The sequence below is a fragment of the Manacus candei genome, unplaced genomic scaffold (genome assembly GCF_025592945.1).
Source record: "Manacus candei isolate 608988 ecotype Guabito, Panama unplaced genomic scaffold, ASM2559294v1 h1tg000014l, whole genome shotgun sequence".
In the NCBI taxonomy this organism is placed as follows: Eukaryota; Metazoa; Chordata; class Aves; order Passeriformes; family Pipridae; genus Manacus; species Manacus candei.
The window spans coordinates 38534507-38549338 of record NW_026138062.1 but is presented as its reverse complement, the minus strand read 5'-3'; the positions used below and the strand labels follow the sequence as shown (position 1 = coordinate 38549338).

General features: G+C 43.3%; 1 protein-coding gene across 1 annotated transcript in view; it reads right to left on the bottom strand.

Moving 5' to 3' along the window:
* The window catches only part of CWF19L2 (CWF19 like cell cycle control factor 2), a 70446-nt gene extending 65825 nt beyond the window's left edge, over positions 1-4621 (bottom strand). Inside the window, exon 1 of the mRNA XM_051779808.1 lies at positions 4521-4621. Coding sequence (XP_051635768.1) covers positions 4521-4595 — 75 coding nt within the window. The 5' untranslated portion in view covers positions 4596-4621. The remainder of the gene's footprint in view (positions 1-4520) is intronic.
* Positions 4622-14832: the final 10211 nt, after the last annotated feature.

Here is a 14832-nt window from a genome sequence, read left to right as displayed (position 1 = left end):
ATTTAAAAGAGAAATCTCAATCAATGAATTCAATGACATGCTGGTTCTTCAAAAGAAGTGCAAGTTCAATATTTCATAACAAAAAGCTCCTCAAGGTGAGTTAGCTGAACATCTCATCTTTGCAGAAACAGAGCTGCTGAAGGACAGTTACGACTGAAAACTTCTCAGATTATCAGAAGCAAAGACCTACGCAGCTTCCCAAATATCTTTACGAAAGTAAAACGCAGGAGCTTCTAGGACTGCAACCACCAAATAACTGACTTTACTATGTTAGCCAGCTGTGAAAAGTCCATGCACATCTCTTTCTGCCTTTGCAAGCAAGACAGTCAAAACACATTGAGATGAAGCCTTGCTGTTTTCCCCCAGTTCTGTTCACAGAATCATAGAATATCCTGAGTTGGAAGGGACCCACAAGGATCATCAAAGTCAAAGTCCTGGCCACGCACAGAACAACGCCAAGAATCACACCATGTGCCTGAAAGCATTGTCCAAACACTTCCTGAATTCTGTCAGGCTTGGAGCCATGACCACTTCCCTGGGGAGCCTGTTCCAGTGCCCAACCACCCTCTCAGTGAAAAACCTTTACTTAACATCCAGCCTCCCCTGACACAGTTTCAGGCCGTTCCCTCAGTCCTGTCACTGGTCACGAGACTGAACAGATGAGTTCCTGCCCCTCCTCTTCCTCTCATGAGGAAGCTGTAACTGCAATGAGGTCTCCTCTCAGTCTCCTCTTCTCCAGGTTGAACAGACCAAAGGACCTCAGCCGCTCCTCATACAGCTTCACCATCATTGTCGTCCTCCTTTGGACACTCTCTAAGAGATTAATATCTTTCTTATATTGTTCACCCAAAACTGCACACAGCAGAGTACTGACATGGCAACTATGACATCCTCATGTTTTCATGTTATAAAATGATAAATTGACTTTTCACAGAAATAACAGAGTAGCTAGAGGAGAAGTCTCAAAATGCTGTCCTTTTATATAGCTTAATATTAGGTTATTGGGTCCATAAATGGGAAGAGGAAACATGCAATAAGTTTAAAAAAAAAAGTTTCATTCCTAAATTTCTCTGACAGTCAAATTAGTGATAAAGCAACCTCTACAGCCTCCTTTGTTCCATGTGGACTTGTATAGGACTTTTGCTAGCACATTCTAAAACTCTGGTACAGAAAAGGGGATGGGGGGAAACTCCCAACCTTCAACATGTTGTCTCCTTACTACAAGTTTTAGTTCTTACTGCAAGGAAAAGAAACAGTTCAAGGGTATACATAAGATGATGAACACAGCAATTCCACAAGCAGCAGCAAAGAAAACCATTTGATCATTAATTTATGTTTCAGTGCTACCCAATGCACCCAGGAGAATCCCTGAAAATCAGAGAATCCGAATTAGCTTTAGGTTGCTTGGAAGTGAAAAGATAACACCATGGAAAAATAACACAGACTCTATAATGTGCATTTCCAGTAGGAAGCTGAAAAGTCACATCACAGAAGTTTCTCAGTGGTCATAGAGGGACCAAGCATCTCTAATGGTTATATCCTGTAGAAAACAATGTCATTGTCTCCAGATCCCTTCCTACACTCCACAAAAAATGGACTTGAAGAACTATAGTGACTAGTATTTCACAAATCATAATCCCTTCTGTTTCCCTGTATTAGACTTCTGAGAGCTCTGACATTCTCAGAATTGAGAATCTAAGCTAGTATCCCAACTTAAAAATGTCCAGCAATGCACACGGAAGCTGACAAGAGTGTAAAACAGGGTTAAATCCAAGTGAACCATCTCCAAAACATTCCTGTATCCTCCAGGAATTTGAGGCTCAGCAACTTTTCAATCAATAACTTTCAACATATAGTTTTGCTTTTAGGCTATTATCATCTGGATGGAAGTGGAGTGTCAGTATTTGCTACACAAGAGATCCTACAATTTCTCTGTGCATCATCTGAAAGTTCACTCTTTTGTCTCCTCTAAGACAAATACCTGCAAATCCCTTAATACAACCTAGTACTTGAGTCAAAAGAAACAGCAGACAGCAATTCTCCATTTCCTTCTCCATATCACCTAATGATTTTACCGAACTCTCTCAAATTAACTTTATTTTCAGCCTATTTTTCCTCATCTCAAAACCTTTAGTGTCCTTGAACAGCCTGTACCATGACCATCCCTGAATATTTTCTTCCCACCTTCTCCAAGGCTGTTCAGTTCTTCTTGAGATGCCACGCTCAAGATACCATGCTTTCTAGGAACAATTTAAAGTCTGCCAAAACCAACCTGTCCCCTTTTCCCCATACATCCTCAGCATGAAGAAGTGCTCTCATCCCCAGCATCAACCCTTCCTCTGTGAAGCGATTTTGGCTCATTGCTGTAGTTTCTCCAGCAACCAAACCTCCCTCTTCAGCCTTCCTGCCTCCATAAATTGAGACTTACCTAAATATGACGAGAGGTTAAACACAAATTCATTGCCTTTTCCATAGCAGGTGGAATCCCTGTTGAGGAACGGATTCAGTGCTGGTAGCTCAGTGCAGCTGCAGTGGAGGCCCCAGGTTGTGCCCTAGGTGGTGGGAAATGGTGAAAGCCCCAGGCAAGAGGCCATGAACTGGTGCCAACCCTTTGTACGGCAAAGGGCATGGGGCTCTGTGGGACCAGCCAGGAGAACAGACACTGAAAGACACAGCAGGAGCCCAGGACTCAGCAGGAATACCCCAGACTATCAGACTGCATAGACTTTAAGGGTATAAAAGCCCAGGAATTGTGTTGTTTGAAGCACCAGCTCAAGCCGGTTTTGTGTTTTGCACCATCATTAAATTGTCCTAAGGATCCAGACATCTGAGACTCTACTGTGGGAAACCTGGGGTTGAACTGGTAAGGAAATCAGGTCTGACTGTGTGAGTGGGGTGTGTAGCGAGTCAAGTGGGGCACCCGTCAGCTCACAGGAGCCACCCACTATGAAGGGGCTCCAGTCCCGGCAGAAAAAGTCTCAGGTGGTGGGAGTGTGGCTGCCAGAGTGGCTCCTGGATGGTCAGACAGGAAAGTTCCCTTAACCCCAGCACTGGAGTTTTTCAAGACATGACTCAACAGAGCACTAAATAATCTCATCTAGGCTCCCTAATCCACAAAGGGTTGGACCAAGTGATCTTTCAAAGTCTTTTCAACCAATGCTGTTCTAGGATTCTAAGCAAATACAAGTGGCACCAGTGGAGAAGAAAATGTAAAGGTAAAGCAGGATAACGGTGTCCTATGTAAGTTTTGCTTCCTGTTAAGTGTATTTTCTGAATATCCAAGAGGTTGAACTGAGCAAAGGAGCATTCTTAAGCACATCATACAGCAGTTCAAATACAGCAAAAGACAACAATAACAAACTTTTGCAGGGGAGTATGGTTCACTGTTACTAAGTTAAAGGAATTTCCCTTCAACTGTTTGTCAAAAAGGGGGAAATCACTGAAGAGAACTTCTAGAAACAAGAAACAGTTCCACAACTGTACAAGGGAGACACCCATATGATGTATTACATGAAGTCCTCTCTCTGCTTTGCCTTGAGAAAAGACATCACTGACATGTAAGCTTCAAGCTATTCAGGCCGTTTTCCCACTACTTTTTTTTTGTGAAAATATCTTTGCCCAGTAAGATTTGGTTGCTGCTTACTCTGGCCTTCCGTCAAAAGCCCATCCTCACAACCTCATACTTTTTCCTTACCCTGTCTTCCTCATACTCTTTTCCTTCTATGTAGTTATCTGTCTCCTACTCCTCAAACTTCAAAATGAATCATGTCATCCAACTGATGTGCCGTTTATGACACCAGCACTCACTCTACCTACAAGTTAAAACAAGAATCAGCACAAGTGCCTAACATGGCATATAGGCAGATTTTGAACAGAATGGATCAGGATCAGCACAGGTCTCCAAGTCACAGCAACTCCATCAAAGCACCTGTGAGTGGGAGCTTCCTAAGTCTTGGCTCTCACTACAGCAACACAGAACCAAGCAAGTAACATCTTGACTCCACAAAAACACTCTTAACACAAACACACACCACTTCAGTGACTAGAATGCTGTAATGTAGGGATACAGACTCTTTAGGAAATACAGGCCAAGAAGACAAGGAGGAGTTGCCTCATGTCTCATTTAAGGAAGGACTGAGACTGGGGCTGTTTAGTCTAGAGAAGAGAAGGCCGGGGAGAGGGGGTGGTGTCATCAATGTATATAAAAATCTGAAGAGAGGGTGTAAAGACGACCGGCCCTGGCTCTTTTCAAAGGCGTAAGCCCAGAAACACGTAGGAAGTGAAACACCACTCGGATCAATACCACAAGCGACAAAAAGCACGAACTCAGTTCCCGGCTGCGTCCTGCCGCTCCCGGTGCCGCATCCCGGCTCCCCTCGGAGCGCACAAGGGGCTCTCCCAGGGCGTTCCCCCCCAGGGCGGCCCCCGGGAGCGCACTGACCCCGCGCAGCACCCAGGGCCCAGCCTGGGTGACAGAAGGGACTGAGCAGCACCAGGACAAGGCCGGGCCGGGCCCCCACCTGGGCCAGCAGCGCCTCCCGCTGTTCCTGCTCCCGCTGCTCCCGGCTCCGCTCCCTCTCCAGCCCGGACGCCATCAGCACGGCCCGCCGGAAACCGTGCGGCAGCCGTACGGCAGCACCGCCGCGACACTGTCGTGAACGGCGTCCCAGGCAACGGCGGGCGGGGACAGCGGGGACAGCGGGGACAGCGGGGACAGCGCCCGCCCTGGCCCGCCGGGGCCTGCCGAGGGCTGAGCTCTCGTGCCGCCGGGCCTCAGTCCCGCCGCGCTCGGCAGCCTCCGCCGTGAGGCGCTCACCTCACGACAGTGTTACAGAATATTCTGAGTTGGAAGGGACCCACAGGGATCATCAAGTCCAACTTCTGGCCCACCACAGGACCATCCCAAGAGTCACACCATGTTCCAGAGAGCACTGTCCAAACACTTCTTGAACTCTGTCAGGCTTGGTGCTGTGACCACTTTCCTGGGGAGCCTGTTCCAGTGCCCAACTACCCTCTGCTTGAAGAACCTTTTTCTAATATCCAACCTATACCTCCCCTGACACAGCTTCAGGCCATTCCACCAGGTCCTGTCCCTGATCACCACAGAGAAAAGATCAGTGCCTGCCCCACCTCTTCCCCTCCTATGGAAGCTGTAGTCAACAATGAGGTCTCCTCTCAGTCTCCTCCACACTGAACAGACCAAATGATCTCAGCTGCTCCTCATACAGCTTCCCCTCAAGGCCCTTCACCATCTTTGTTGCCCTTCTTTGGACATTCTCTACTAGCTTAATATCTTTTCTATATTGTGGCACCCGAAACTGCGCACAGTATTCAAGGTGAGGCTACCCCAGTGCAGAGCAGAGTGGGACAATCCCCTCCCTCAACCAGCTGGCGATGCTTTGCCTGATGCCCAGGACAGGGTTGGCCCTCCTGGCTGCCAGGGCACTGCTCACTCATATTCAACCTGCTGTCGACCAGGACCTCCAGCTCCCTTTTCACAGCATTGCTTTCCAGCATCTCATTCCCCAGTCTGTACGGACATCCAGGGTTGCTCTGTCCCAAGTGCCCGGGTGGATTCCCCCCACTTCATTCAGAGCTCACCAAAGGCTTCCCACAGCCTCTCAGGCGAAGGTCTTAGAAAGCACTGTGTTGTGGCACAGCACCTTAGCAGAACCCTGTGCTGCTTGACTAACAGGACCACACAGTCCTGGGATGGGTGTTAAGGAAACTTCCCTGCCTGGCCATTCAGGAGCCACTCCAGCAGGTTTCCCATAGCAGAACCTCAGACGTCTCAATCCTTATAATAATTTAATCATGGTACAACAACAAAATAACAGCTTGAGTTGGTGCATGCAAGGAGGGACCCCAAAGAAAGGAGCCCCTGGGCTTTTACACCCTCACAGTCCAAGTGGAGTAAAGTCTGGAGTCCTTGGCTCCTGCTGTGTCCCCGAGTGTCCGGTCACGTGGCCACCGCCACAGGTCCCAGTACCCTTTGACAGTCCACAGCATCTTGCTTTGGGCTCAGGCTCATGCGCCCCGGGAGCTCAACCTGCAGCTCACACTGCAGCTGAATGCAAGAACCATCTGCACTGAATGTATTCCTCCACAATGGGGATGCTGACCTCCAGGTTCATCCCTCCCACTGGGCCAAAACTGCCTCGTGCAGACCCCAGCCTGCTCACCTGGACCAGCATTAATGAGAGTGAACAAGGGAAACGTGGCCCAAGCAACACTCAGTGCTCCAGCGCCACGCAGCACCCAGTGCTCCCCATTACCATGACCCACCTCCAGGCGACCTCTCAGCCCCTTTCTGCCCTGTTTGCTGCCAGTTCGGTGCATCCGTGCTGGGGTGTGGCCTCTGTAATGCCAGGGTGCTACTGCTTGGGATGTACCTGTGTGAGCGCAGGGAAATTAAAAAATAGACACGTTCAAGCACTTACAAGTTGCAGTTCGTCAACAGTGTTCTACAGGCCTGCTATACCTCTGGTGAAGCAAATGTTTAACTGAGACATAATTTCTTTGGGATGAGATCAGAGCATTATTAATGTGTCTGACAGCAAATGTGTTCACAGTTGCCAAGTAATAACATTATTTAGGCAAAGGTCTGAGCAAAGTGCTTGGGTAATTTGTTAGCTATTTGCATGGGACAGTATGTTTTCAAAGTGATAACGGTAATTTAATCATCATCTCCACAGTGGTATTAAATGTGTAAATTGCATTTGCATATTTGTTCAATTTATGCTGACAGTTAACGACATCCCAAGAAAAACCTGTTGTAGATCACCACTAGGTATAGAATAATAACTGATAGAGTTTCATAGGCACCATTTGGAAAAACAGCATGTGAACCCCTTTGGGGAGCCATTTACAAAGCAAACAGATGGATACAGAACACGTTCCAGCGAGATTGACTGATGCTGCTCTCATTCTTCAGCTAGATGCAGCAAAGTACACTAGTTGAGAGAGGAGAAGCAAGAAAAGCACATGTTCAGCCCAGTAAGGAAAGCCTCTTTTTTGAGTGTGATGTGCTCTTCTCACCAACAAACTGATTTCTTTCCATTACCACTTGTTCCAGGCAGCCAGCAGAGTATCTCAAGTGGGTGCTCCCTAATTCACTCAGCACACAGCAGGCATATGGGCTTAATAGATTTATATTCAATCTAAACAGCAAATTGATAGTCCATGAGCTGAGCTGACTACTTGTGACTGAATCAGTTTAGGAAGTATTTGGATATAAGAACAAAGCCTGGAAACTGTGGCAAGGTGTGGTTGGTGACAGCTGCGGACAATTTTTTTCCTCCAACATGGGAGTGAGATGAGGGAATGTGTTTTCAACAGCAGAAAGTTACAGGCAAAGAAGAGATCACAAAGCATGGGGTGGGGTGAGCTCTTGCAGTATTTGGTGTTATTCTTTATATCTGTAACCCCACACATCATTAATAAGGTGGTACTGTAAATTTTAATTTAGAAACATTTTTCTAATACTCCTGCTTTTAGGAAAGAAACTATGATGTGAGTACACTCTAGAATCTCAAAAACTGAAGAATAATAAAACCTAGAAAGCTATTTTTGAGAGCTGCCTTTAATTTTGAAGTTAGGAGTTAGGGAAAGGATAGTATAATTTGATCTCATTTCCTCTCCTCATCCAAGAAAAGCATTATCTCAGAGGAAGCAGGTAAAATGAAAATTTAGTCTTATTTCTTTAAAGATATTAGTATGTCTGAGACCTCCTTACGTGCTTGGAAATCTCCAATGAGCCTAGGGAAGAAGTCCTTGGTATACCACTTTTAATGGTCATCTGGGCACCTCTGTTCAGTCTTCTCATTTTCAGGGCCAAAATTAAACATGCTAATAAAGTAATAATGCCTTGGAGATACTGATCTTTGCTGAACTCCTACAGAGAGGCACTGACCTTGCCGAGTGAATTATTATTTTCCATTTCATGGTATATTTTGCACTTTCTCTGAAAGAAGTTGGTGACTCCCCAACTGACCTGTGTTATAAACCTCCACACTGCTAACCTTCACTGTTTGCCTTCAGCTCTCAGCTTGATGTTTTATTTTTATATGAAAAAGGTTAGGAAAAAATCTCTCCACTCAGTGTGATCCTGTGCAGTTTTTTTTAAGCAAAACGCAATGTTTCACTAGGAAAAAGGGATTCTTTTACTTTGAGAATATGAAATGTTTTTCCACAGTGCTACTGGAGAGAGCTGCTTACCTCAGTTATAACAACACATTCTGAATTCTTCATACTAAGGAGAACACTGTCCAGTAGGATGCTGGTAAGAGGATAGCCCAGTCAAAATGTACTTAGTTTCAGTTTATCCTCATTCTGTCCATTTTTAAAACCACCTGGTTTTCAGTTGCCATTGGTACTGCTGAGCAGTCATTTACATTCAATTCTGAGGGATTACATAGACTGTGATGGGAATTTCATTGTCTTGTCTAAGAAGCAAAATGTTAGTAGTTGAAGAAATTGCAGGGGGAAAAAGAACAACAGAGAATGATGCAATTATGGGGAAAAGTGTATTTCTTTCATAGAAATTTCATTATATTTCCTTGGGAGAAAATTAAAGCAACTTTGTCTAAATTCAGTGCCATAAAATGATAGAACACCTTGCCCAAAAATCAATGCAGCAGCAATGCCTGGGTTATTAGTTGCTCTTGCCTGAATTGTGCAGTGAGCACCTGAATTGAAAAACCAGACAATTTTCTACTGTCCATCAAAAGAAGTGCTCCTGGCAGAAACAAAAGAGCCCCAGTGACGCTGAGAATCCTGACAGCCTGCCTTGGAAAGAAGAGCTCAGCTTGCAATGAAAACAAATGAGGAGGCTGTGGTGGATCGAAGAATGATTCACCCATTGTTCCATATTCAATAGCAAATTGCATATTGTCTGCCCCTGAGCAATAGTTATTTTGTTAATTTCTTTGAAAACAGACGATAACTTCAGCTGTAGTTCAGCAGACCAGGAGAATGGGGTTTAGAAACATCCATTTACCCTCTCCCCACCCCAGTTTCGTGACTGTAACAAAGTGAATCCTTCATCTGAGAAATTCTCTAGTGACAACTTGGCAGTTCTGGGTTAGTGGTTGGACTTGATGATTTTAGAGGTCTTTTCCAACCTAAATGTTTCTATTATTCTACTAATAAATGTTTTGTGAGGAAGCTATTGTACATGTGAAATGATAACTCATTCAGTTAATTTCTTGTGGGGCTGTTATGTGTTTGAGGTTGAGGTTTTTTTCCTTCTAGAAATTGAAAATATTTTTCTCAGACAGGAAGCTCAAAGCAGGGATTTGCTGAGTCTGGTAACACACCTTTAGAGAAAGATGGCTAAGTCTTTTTGTGGTGCCTGCTCATCTTGGAGATGTCCAGAGCTGCACATGTTAGGGAGCTTCAGATAGCTGCTTTGAAAAAGAGACATAAATACTGACTCAGATCACCCAGTTGGGGCAGGAATTAAAACTCTGGGGCTTTAGTTTATCAGTCTCTGTGCATCAGACCAGTGCAATAGTAACTAAAATATTCTTAGACAGAGTTTCAATGCAGCGCAAAGACATTGGGTTTGGGTTTAAGTGAGATTAAAGCATAATTTTGCCTTTTAAAGGTAGGTTAGCTCCAGAAGCCAGGTTGTAGAGTAGTCCCACAGACAGTTGTATCAGCCTATTCATTGCAAGAGCAGAAATATCTTAAGCTGATATTGCAGACACTGTGCAGAGTAACCACAGTGTTTGGCTCCAAAGACCTTGGGGCTGCCTTTGTCCTTTTTCCCTGCAGTACCATAGCTCAGTCCAATGCACACTCACAGGAGCAGCACCCAGCTAACTAAAGGGAGCTGCAGTAACACTCCTAGCTGGACACTACATGTCTCCACATGTATTGTAGGAGAGTCTCCTCCTTTCACTGCAATAGAGAATAAAAAAAAAAAAAAAACCAAAACCAAAACAAAACAACAAACAAACACAACTGAGTGGGGCAGTATGTCTTTCTCTAATGAAATGGTGAACACTCAAAGAAAAAAATTGCTGAGACAAATGAGGTCTTGCTCCATGGAAAGGGCTCCAAGGCACAACAGCACTGTAACGATAATTGTACAGAGAATTTGACTGCCACTGAGAGTGTCCATAATTGTCTCTTTTGGCAGCAACTTGAACAATTTACTCCTCTCCAATTTTCACCCCACAATTCCTGAAATTGCTTTTCATTTTTCTTTATATTATACCACTGTGTTAAGAGGGAAGGATAATTTCATATCCAATTCTTGTCTCAGCCCTTGACCCAGAAATAGCTGTAAATACTGAGTAATATGCTTGACATCCCAAGTCACCATCTTTTTCACTGTTCTTGACAGCAAACCCTCTCAGGAGTGTGGCACTACCAGCTTGTCTTGCTGCTCACCTCATTTTGAAGCATAAATGACCCTCCGAACCCTTGTTGTTGCTAACACACAGGCAACACCAAGCAAGCTTATCTTCAAGCTTATGTCACCATGATAGATAGCACGAAGTCAGAAAACAGTCCATACAGTGGGAGGGCACTGGATTTCTTTTAGTGTGTTCTTTGGGATCTTCTGTCTGAGTCATTTCAGAATGGGAGAGATCAAGCATAGTATATTTCTTAGTCAAGATCCACTTAGTATATGTGGTTTTGAGCCCTCACCTTGCCTGTCAGAAGCATCTTAGGGTGTTGCTGACACAGGCAAGATATACACACATCCTGCAGGGTGTCCTGCAAAGATGGTGGATTCAGAAAACAATTGGTCACACAGGAATAATGTCTTATTATATGGTCTTTACGCCTTATGTAGCCTAGCACTTTTTAGATAGGGTGGATGTGTGACAAGTGATTTGTGACCCTATATTTTCTCCTGTCTGTTCTCCGAGGAGACTACTTGGCATGTCAGCCTGAACAAGTGGATTGACTCAACTGAAAGGATTATTTGAGAAGAGCAAAGGTGAGGCAAGAGCTCTGGCCATCCTAACAAATCTCCTACTAGGGATCTTGGAGAGATAAATCTAACTGTGGCCTGCAAGCTGGCTCCATGTCTTTCAGAAATTAGAAAGAACAGGAACACAGCCGAAGATTGCAGAATTACGTTTATTTAATCTGCACAATATCAACAAAAAGAGTCAGATCAATCTCAGTAATTCCTCTAACTCAAACCATACAGATAAGCTATTTCTGTAAGTAGCATTGCTTCATTAAAAGGAATTGATGCAAATGTTTTTGACTGAGGAATACCTTTTAATTTACATCCTTGCCACATACAGCCAGAGACCCAAGAAAAGTGCATGATAAATAAATATGGGGGGGGGAGGGTTAGTGTATTCTTAGTACCAATACCTTAGAAAGAGGGGTTAGAGATAATTTCTGATAAAAAAAAAAACAATTAAAAAAACTCGAGCCCATGTTCAAAAATGTGCTTCTGATACACTGATCTAGAAACTATTCAGGTAAGGAAAAGTTCAGCTTTAATGAATGGCGTGGTAAATCACTGATTTCACTGAATATGTTGCAATGTTGAATAAGGTGATCTCTTAGTAGGCATTTCGGTTTCTTTTCTTTTAAGGGAATACAGATAATGGAATAAAATGAAACTGTTTCTTTGTCTGAGGCGTAAGTTAATCTTGATGAGGAGACTATGTTACTTTGTGAGGAAGCAGGGGGGAAAGTACTGTAACAGTGTACCTCTGATCTGCACAACTGTGAAACCAAGCCAAGTCCAAAGGCAGTACTCCTGCATCCCTCTGTCATCTTAGGTACCATCAGAAGTGCTTGTTTAGACAGACAGGAACCTCATAGGGTGACTGGCCTTCCTTTAGCCTCCACCATGGAGACTTGCAATAGACACTTGTCTTTAGGGCCACACACAGTGTTACCAGCCACAAGTGATAGGCCTCTCTTGCTAGTGTCACAGAAGGGCTTAAACCAAACTACCTCCCAGAAACAGATGCCTCTATTAAAAGTTCTATCTGAGGCCCTCTCTGCAAATCCCAGTTCACGAAGGCCAGAGTAGAGTGCGCTGATACTGGAAGAGAGTCCAGTTTATTTCTCATTGATTAAAAAAGATACTGAACTATCTGGAGGACTCAAAATTATTTCTTATGCTCTAAATGTGGATGCCAGTTTCCAGTGTCTTTGCAGTAATTTAACTGCAAGATAATTTGAGAGGAAGCAATCTGAAGGAAGATGGGGAACTCAACTGTTGGGCCAAATGAAATATATCCTCTCATTCTGGTAGCCTGGTGAGAGGCAATGATGAATTCTAAATAAAACATACTCTGAACCTTCCTCAAAATATGGGATGAAAAGTGAGGAAAGTGAGATGTGAAGTGAGAAATCAGATGCAGCAGAAATCATTACAGTGGCAATAAAAAAATAATAATAAAAAAATAAGACAGGAAGCATTCCTCAAAGAAACTGTTCTCTCTTGAAGGGTATAAGCCCTCAATAAAAGGGTCATGCCAGAAACTACTAGAAACTGGTTCTTATGATAAATTAAAACCAGCATCAGTCTAGTTACCAGACAGGCTGTTTACTAAAGAGCTTTATGTCAAAATTTCCCATCTGGAGATGCCTCTAGAGGTCCAGAGGCAAATAATCTGACAAAATTATTTGAATGGGAAGTATAAGGTGTTAGGATTTTCAAGGAACTCAATCATGGACTTACTTGTCAGTCAAGGGATTCTTTCTGTATTGGTATATTAGGAGATCTGATGTGGGTGAGAATTTAGAAGTCATGAGACCAGAGAGAGGGAGTATGTATATAAATAAAGGTGAAAGGCTGGATGGTGCACAAAAACAAGTCCTCAGAAAGGGATGTTGTGCACAGAACATTGATTTGGTAAGGAAGAAGAAGGGCAAAAAATCAGCAGATTTGTGTTGCTAGATTTAGAGAACAGAAGAATGCATCAAGATTATACTGTGCAAATCGCTTTTGGAAATTAAGCAAGAGGCAAGTGGAAGAAAAGAATGAAGAACTTCTTCTCTGTTTCTTATCCTTGCCATCTTTAACTAGAAGAATAAGGCAGTGTGAAAGGCTGGGGAGCTTTGAAATTAGAACTGAAGGTAAGATTTGCTTTCCAATAGCAGGAGTGTGGGATTCTCTGTCATTGTTCTAACAGAGCTTTAGATATTGCCAGATTGTAACTCAAATGATTGCCAAAGAGAGCTGCAGCAAATTGTAAAGGACTCAGCCTCCCTGAGACGGATGCTTTAGCAGTTCCTTGGTCACAAATTTATACTTTGAACTCATCCACGTGTACGAGAAGCCTAACGTTAGAGACTGATGAGTGTTTTAGCAGTCAAATGTGATGAGAAATGCGTTACTTCATCTTCTACTCTGCACAAAGCATCAAAGATGAACTATCTGAGGAGATAGGATGGCTCAGCAACAGACTATGAACTATTTTCATTGTAATAATTTCTAAATTCTCTCTAGGCCTTGGAATCACAGTTTCAGTTTTGATCTAGAGTCTGAATAAGACATCCCATGAAGAAGCACAAAATAATTTCCAAAAATACATATTTCACATTAATTTATTCTACTTTGGTTCTATAATTTTCCTTTTAATTTAAATTTCAGTAGGAATATAAGACAAAGACATAGCTAAGAATAAGTACATCTATATAGTTGATTATTGTGATAGAAGATTGATTTTCTTTTTTAGATAAAGGGCATTAGTTTCATAACAACAGTAAGTTTGTCATAGTGTTGAAGTGATAATACAGAGCATTTTTGAATTGAAAGGAGAAAATCAATTACTGATACTGCAATGACACATCTCTCCACCTTATTCGCTTGTGAATTGGATATTTCCTGATTTGCTTTCATAAAATCAAAGGAAAAAGTACTGCTCTCATTGAGGTTGCTGTTTTGTAATGGTAAAGCACAGGCAGAGCCTACTTAAGTGGAGACACAATTTTCACATCAGAGCACTTGCTCTGTGTCCCTGATCCAGTCAGTACCCAGATGGACCTCCATAAAGCTGCCTATATGGAGGGGCTGCCTACAGGGAGGTCCTCATGCTCGCAGACCTACAAGCACCTCCACTGCTCTCTCATGCTACATCAGGCCTGGTGTATCCAGCCTGCTGGCTAAGCCACCTACCTCAGAGCCTGATCTAGAGCTCACAGAAGGCAGAGGGGCTACTGTCCATCAGTTCCCAGTAAAGTCCTAAAATAAAATGCTTAGACTACCTTATTTACCGGAAATGAAGGGAAAAAGAAACAGACAGGACAAGGAATCCCACTGGATTGTCTCTGGCAATCCTCTTGTGTTATCCTTCAAATCCACAATATCGTATGTTTGATATTATGGCAAAGTCACAGGTCAGACTAATTTAAACAAGGCCACCTTTAAAATTGCTTAAAATAATTGAAAAGTTTCTAAGAATATTACAGTATTTGCATACCAGTGGTGGCTTGCTGCAAATGCAGAAGGGATACTATGCAAAATGAAGTCAGATGGATAAAAACTATCCAGAGTTTTGCTGTTGACCTGAGATATAGGCATCAACATAGATATTTTTACAGTTAGGTGAGGTGGCTCAGCCTAGAAATTTGTATCTGGTTTGTGAACAAGAGCACCATCAGGCACAGGAACAAGCTGTCTGTATTCAAAAAGCATCTCTGTAGCAAATATCTGGTGAGGAGGCAGGCAAGAGAAGGAAAATGATTCATTTGTGGCCACTTGAGATGTCAAGTATGGCCTTTCAGAGAATTTGGACAAAGCAGTGCAATTCTGATTCTGCCTCAAGAGGACACATATTAGTTAAGGCAGAACAAGTTATTTGTATAAGAAATAAGGGTCCAAATGCTGATGTTGGCAGT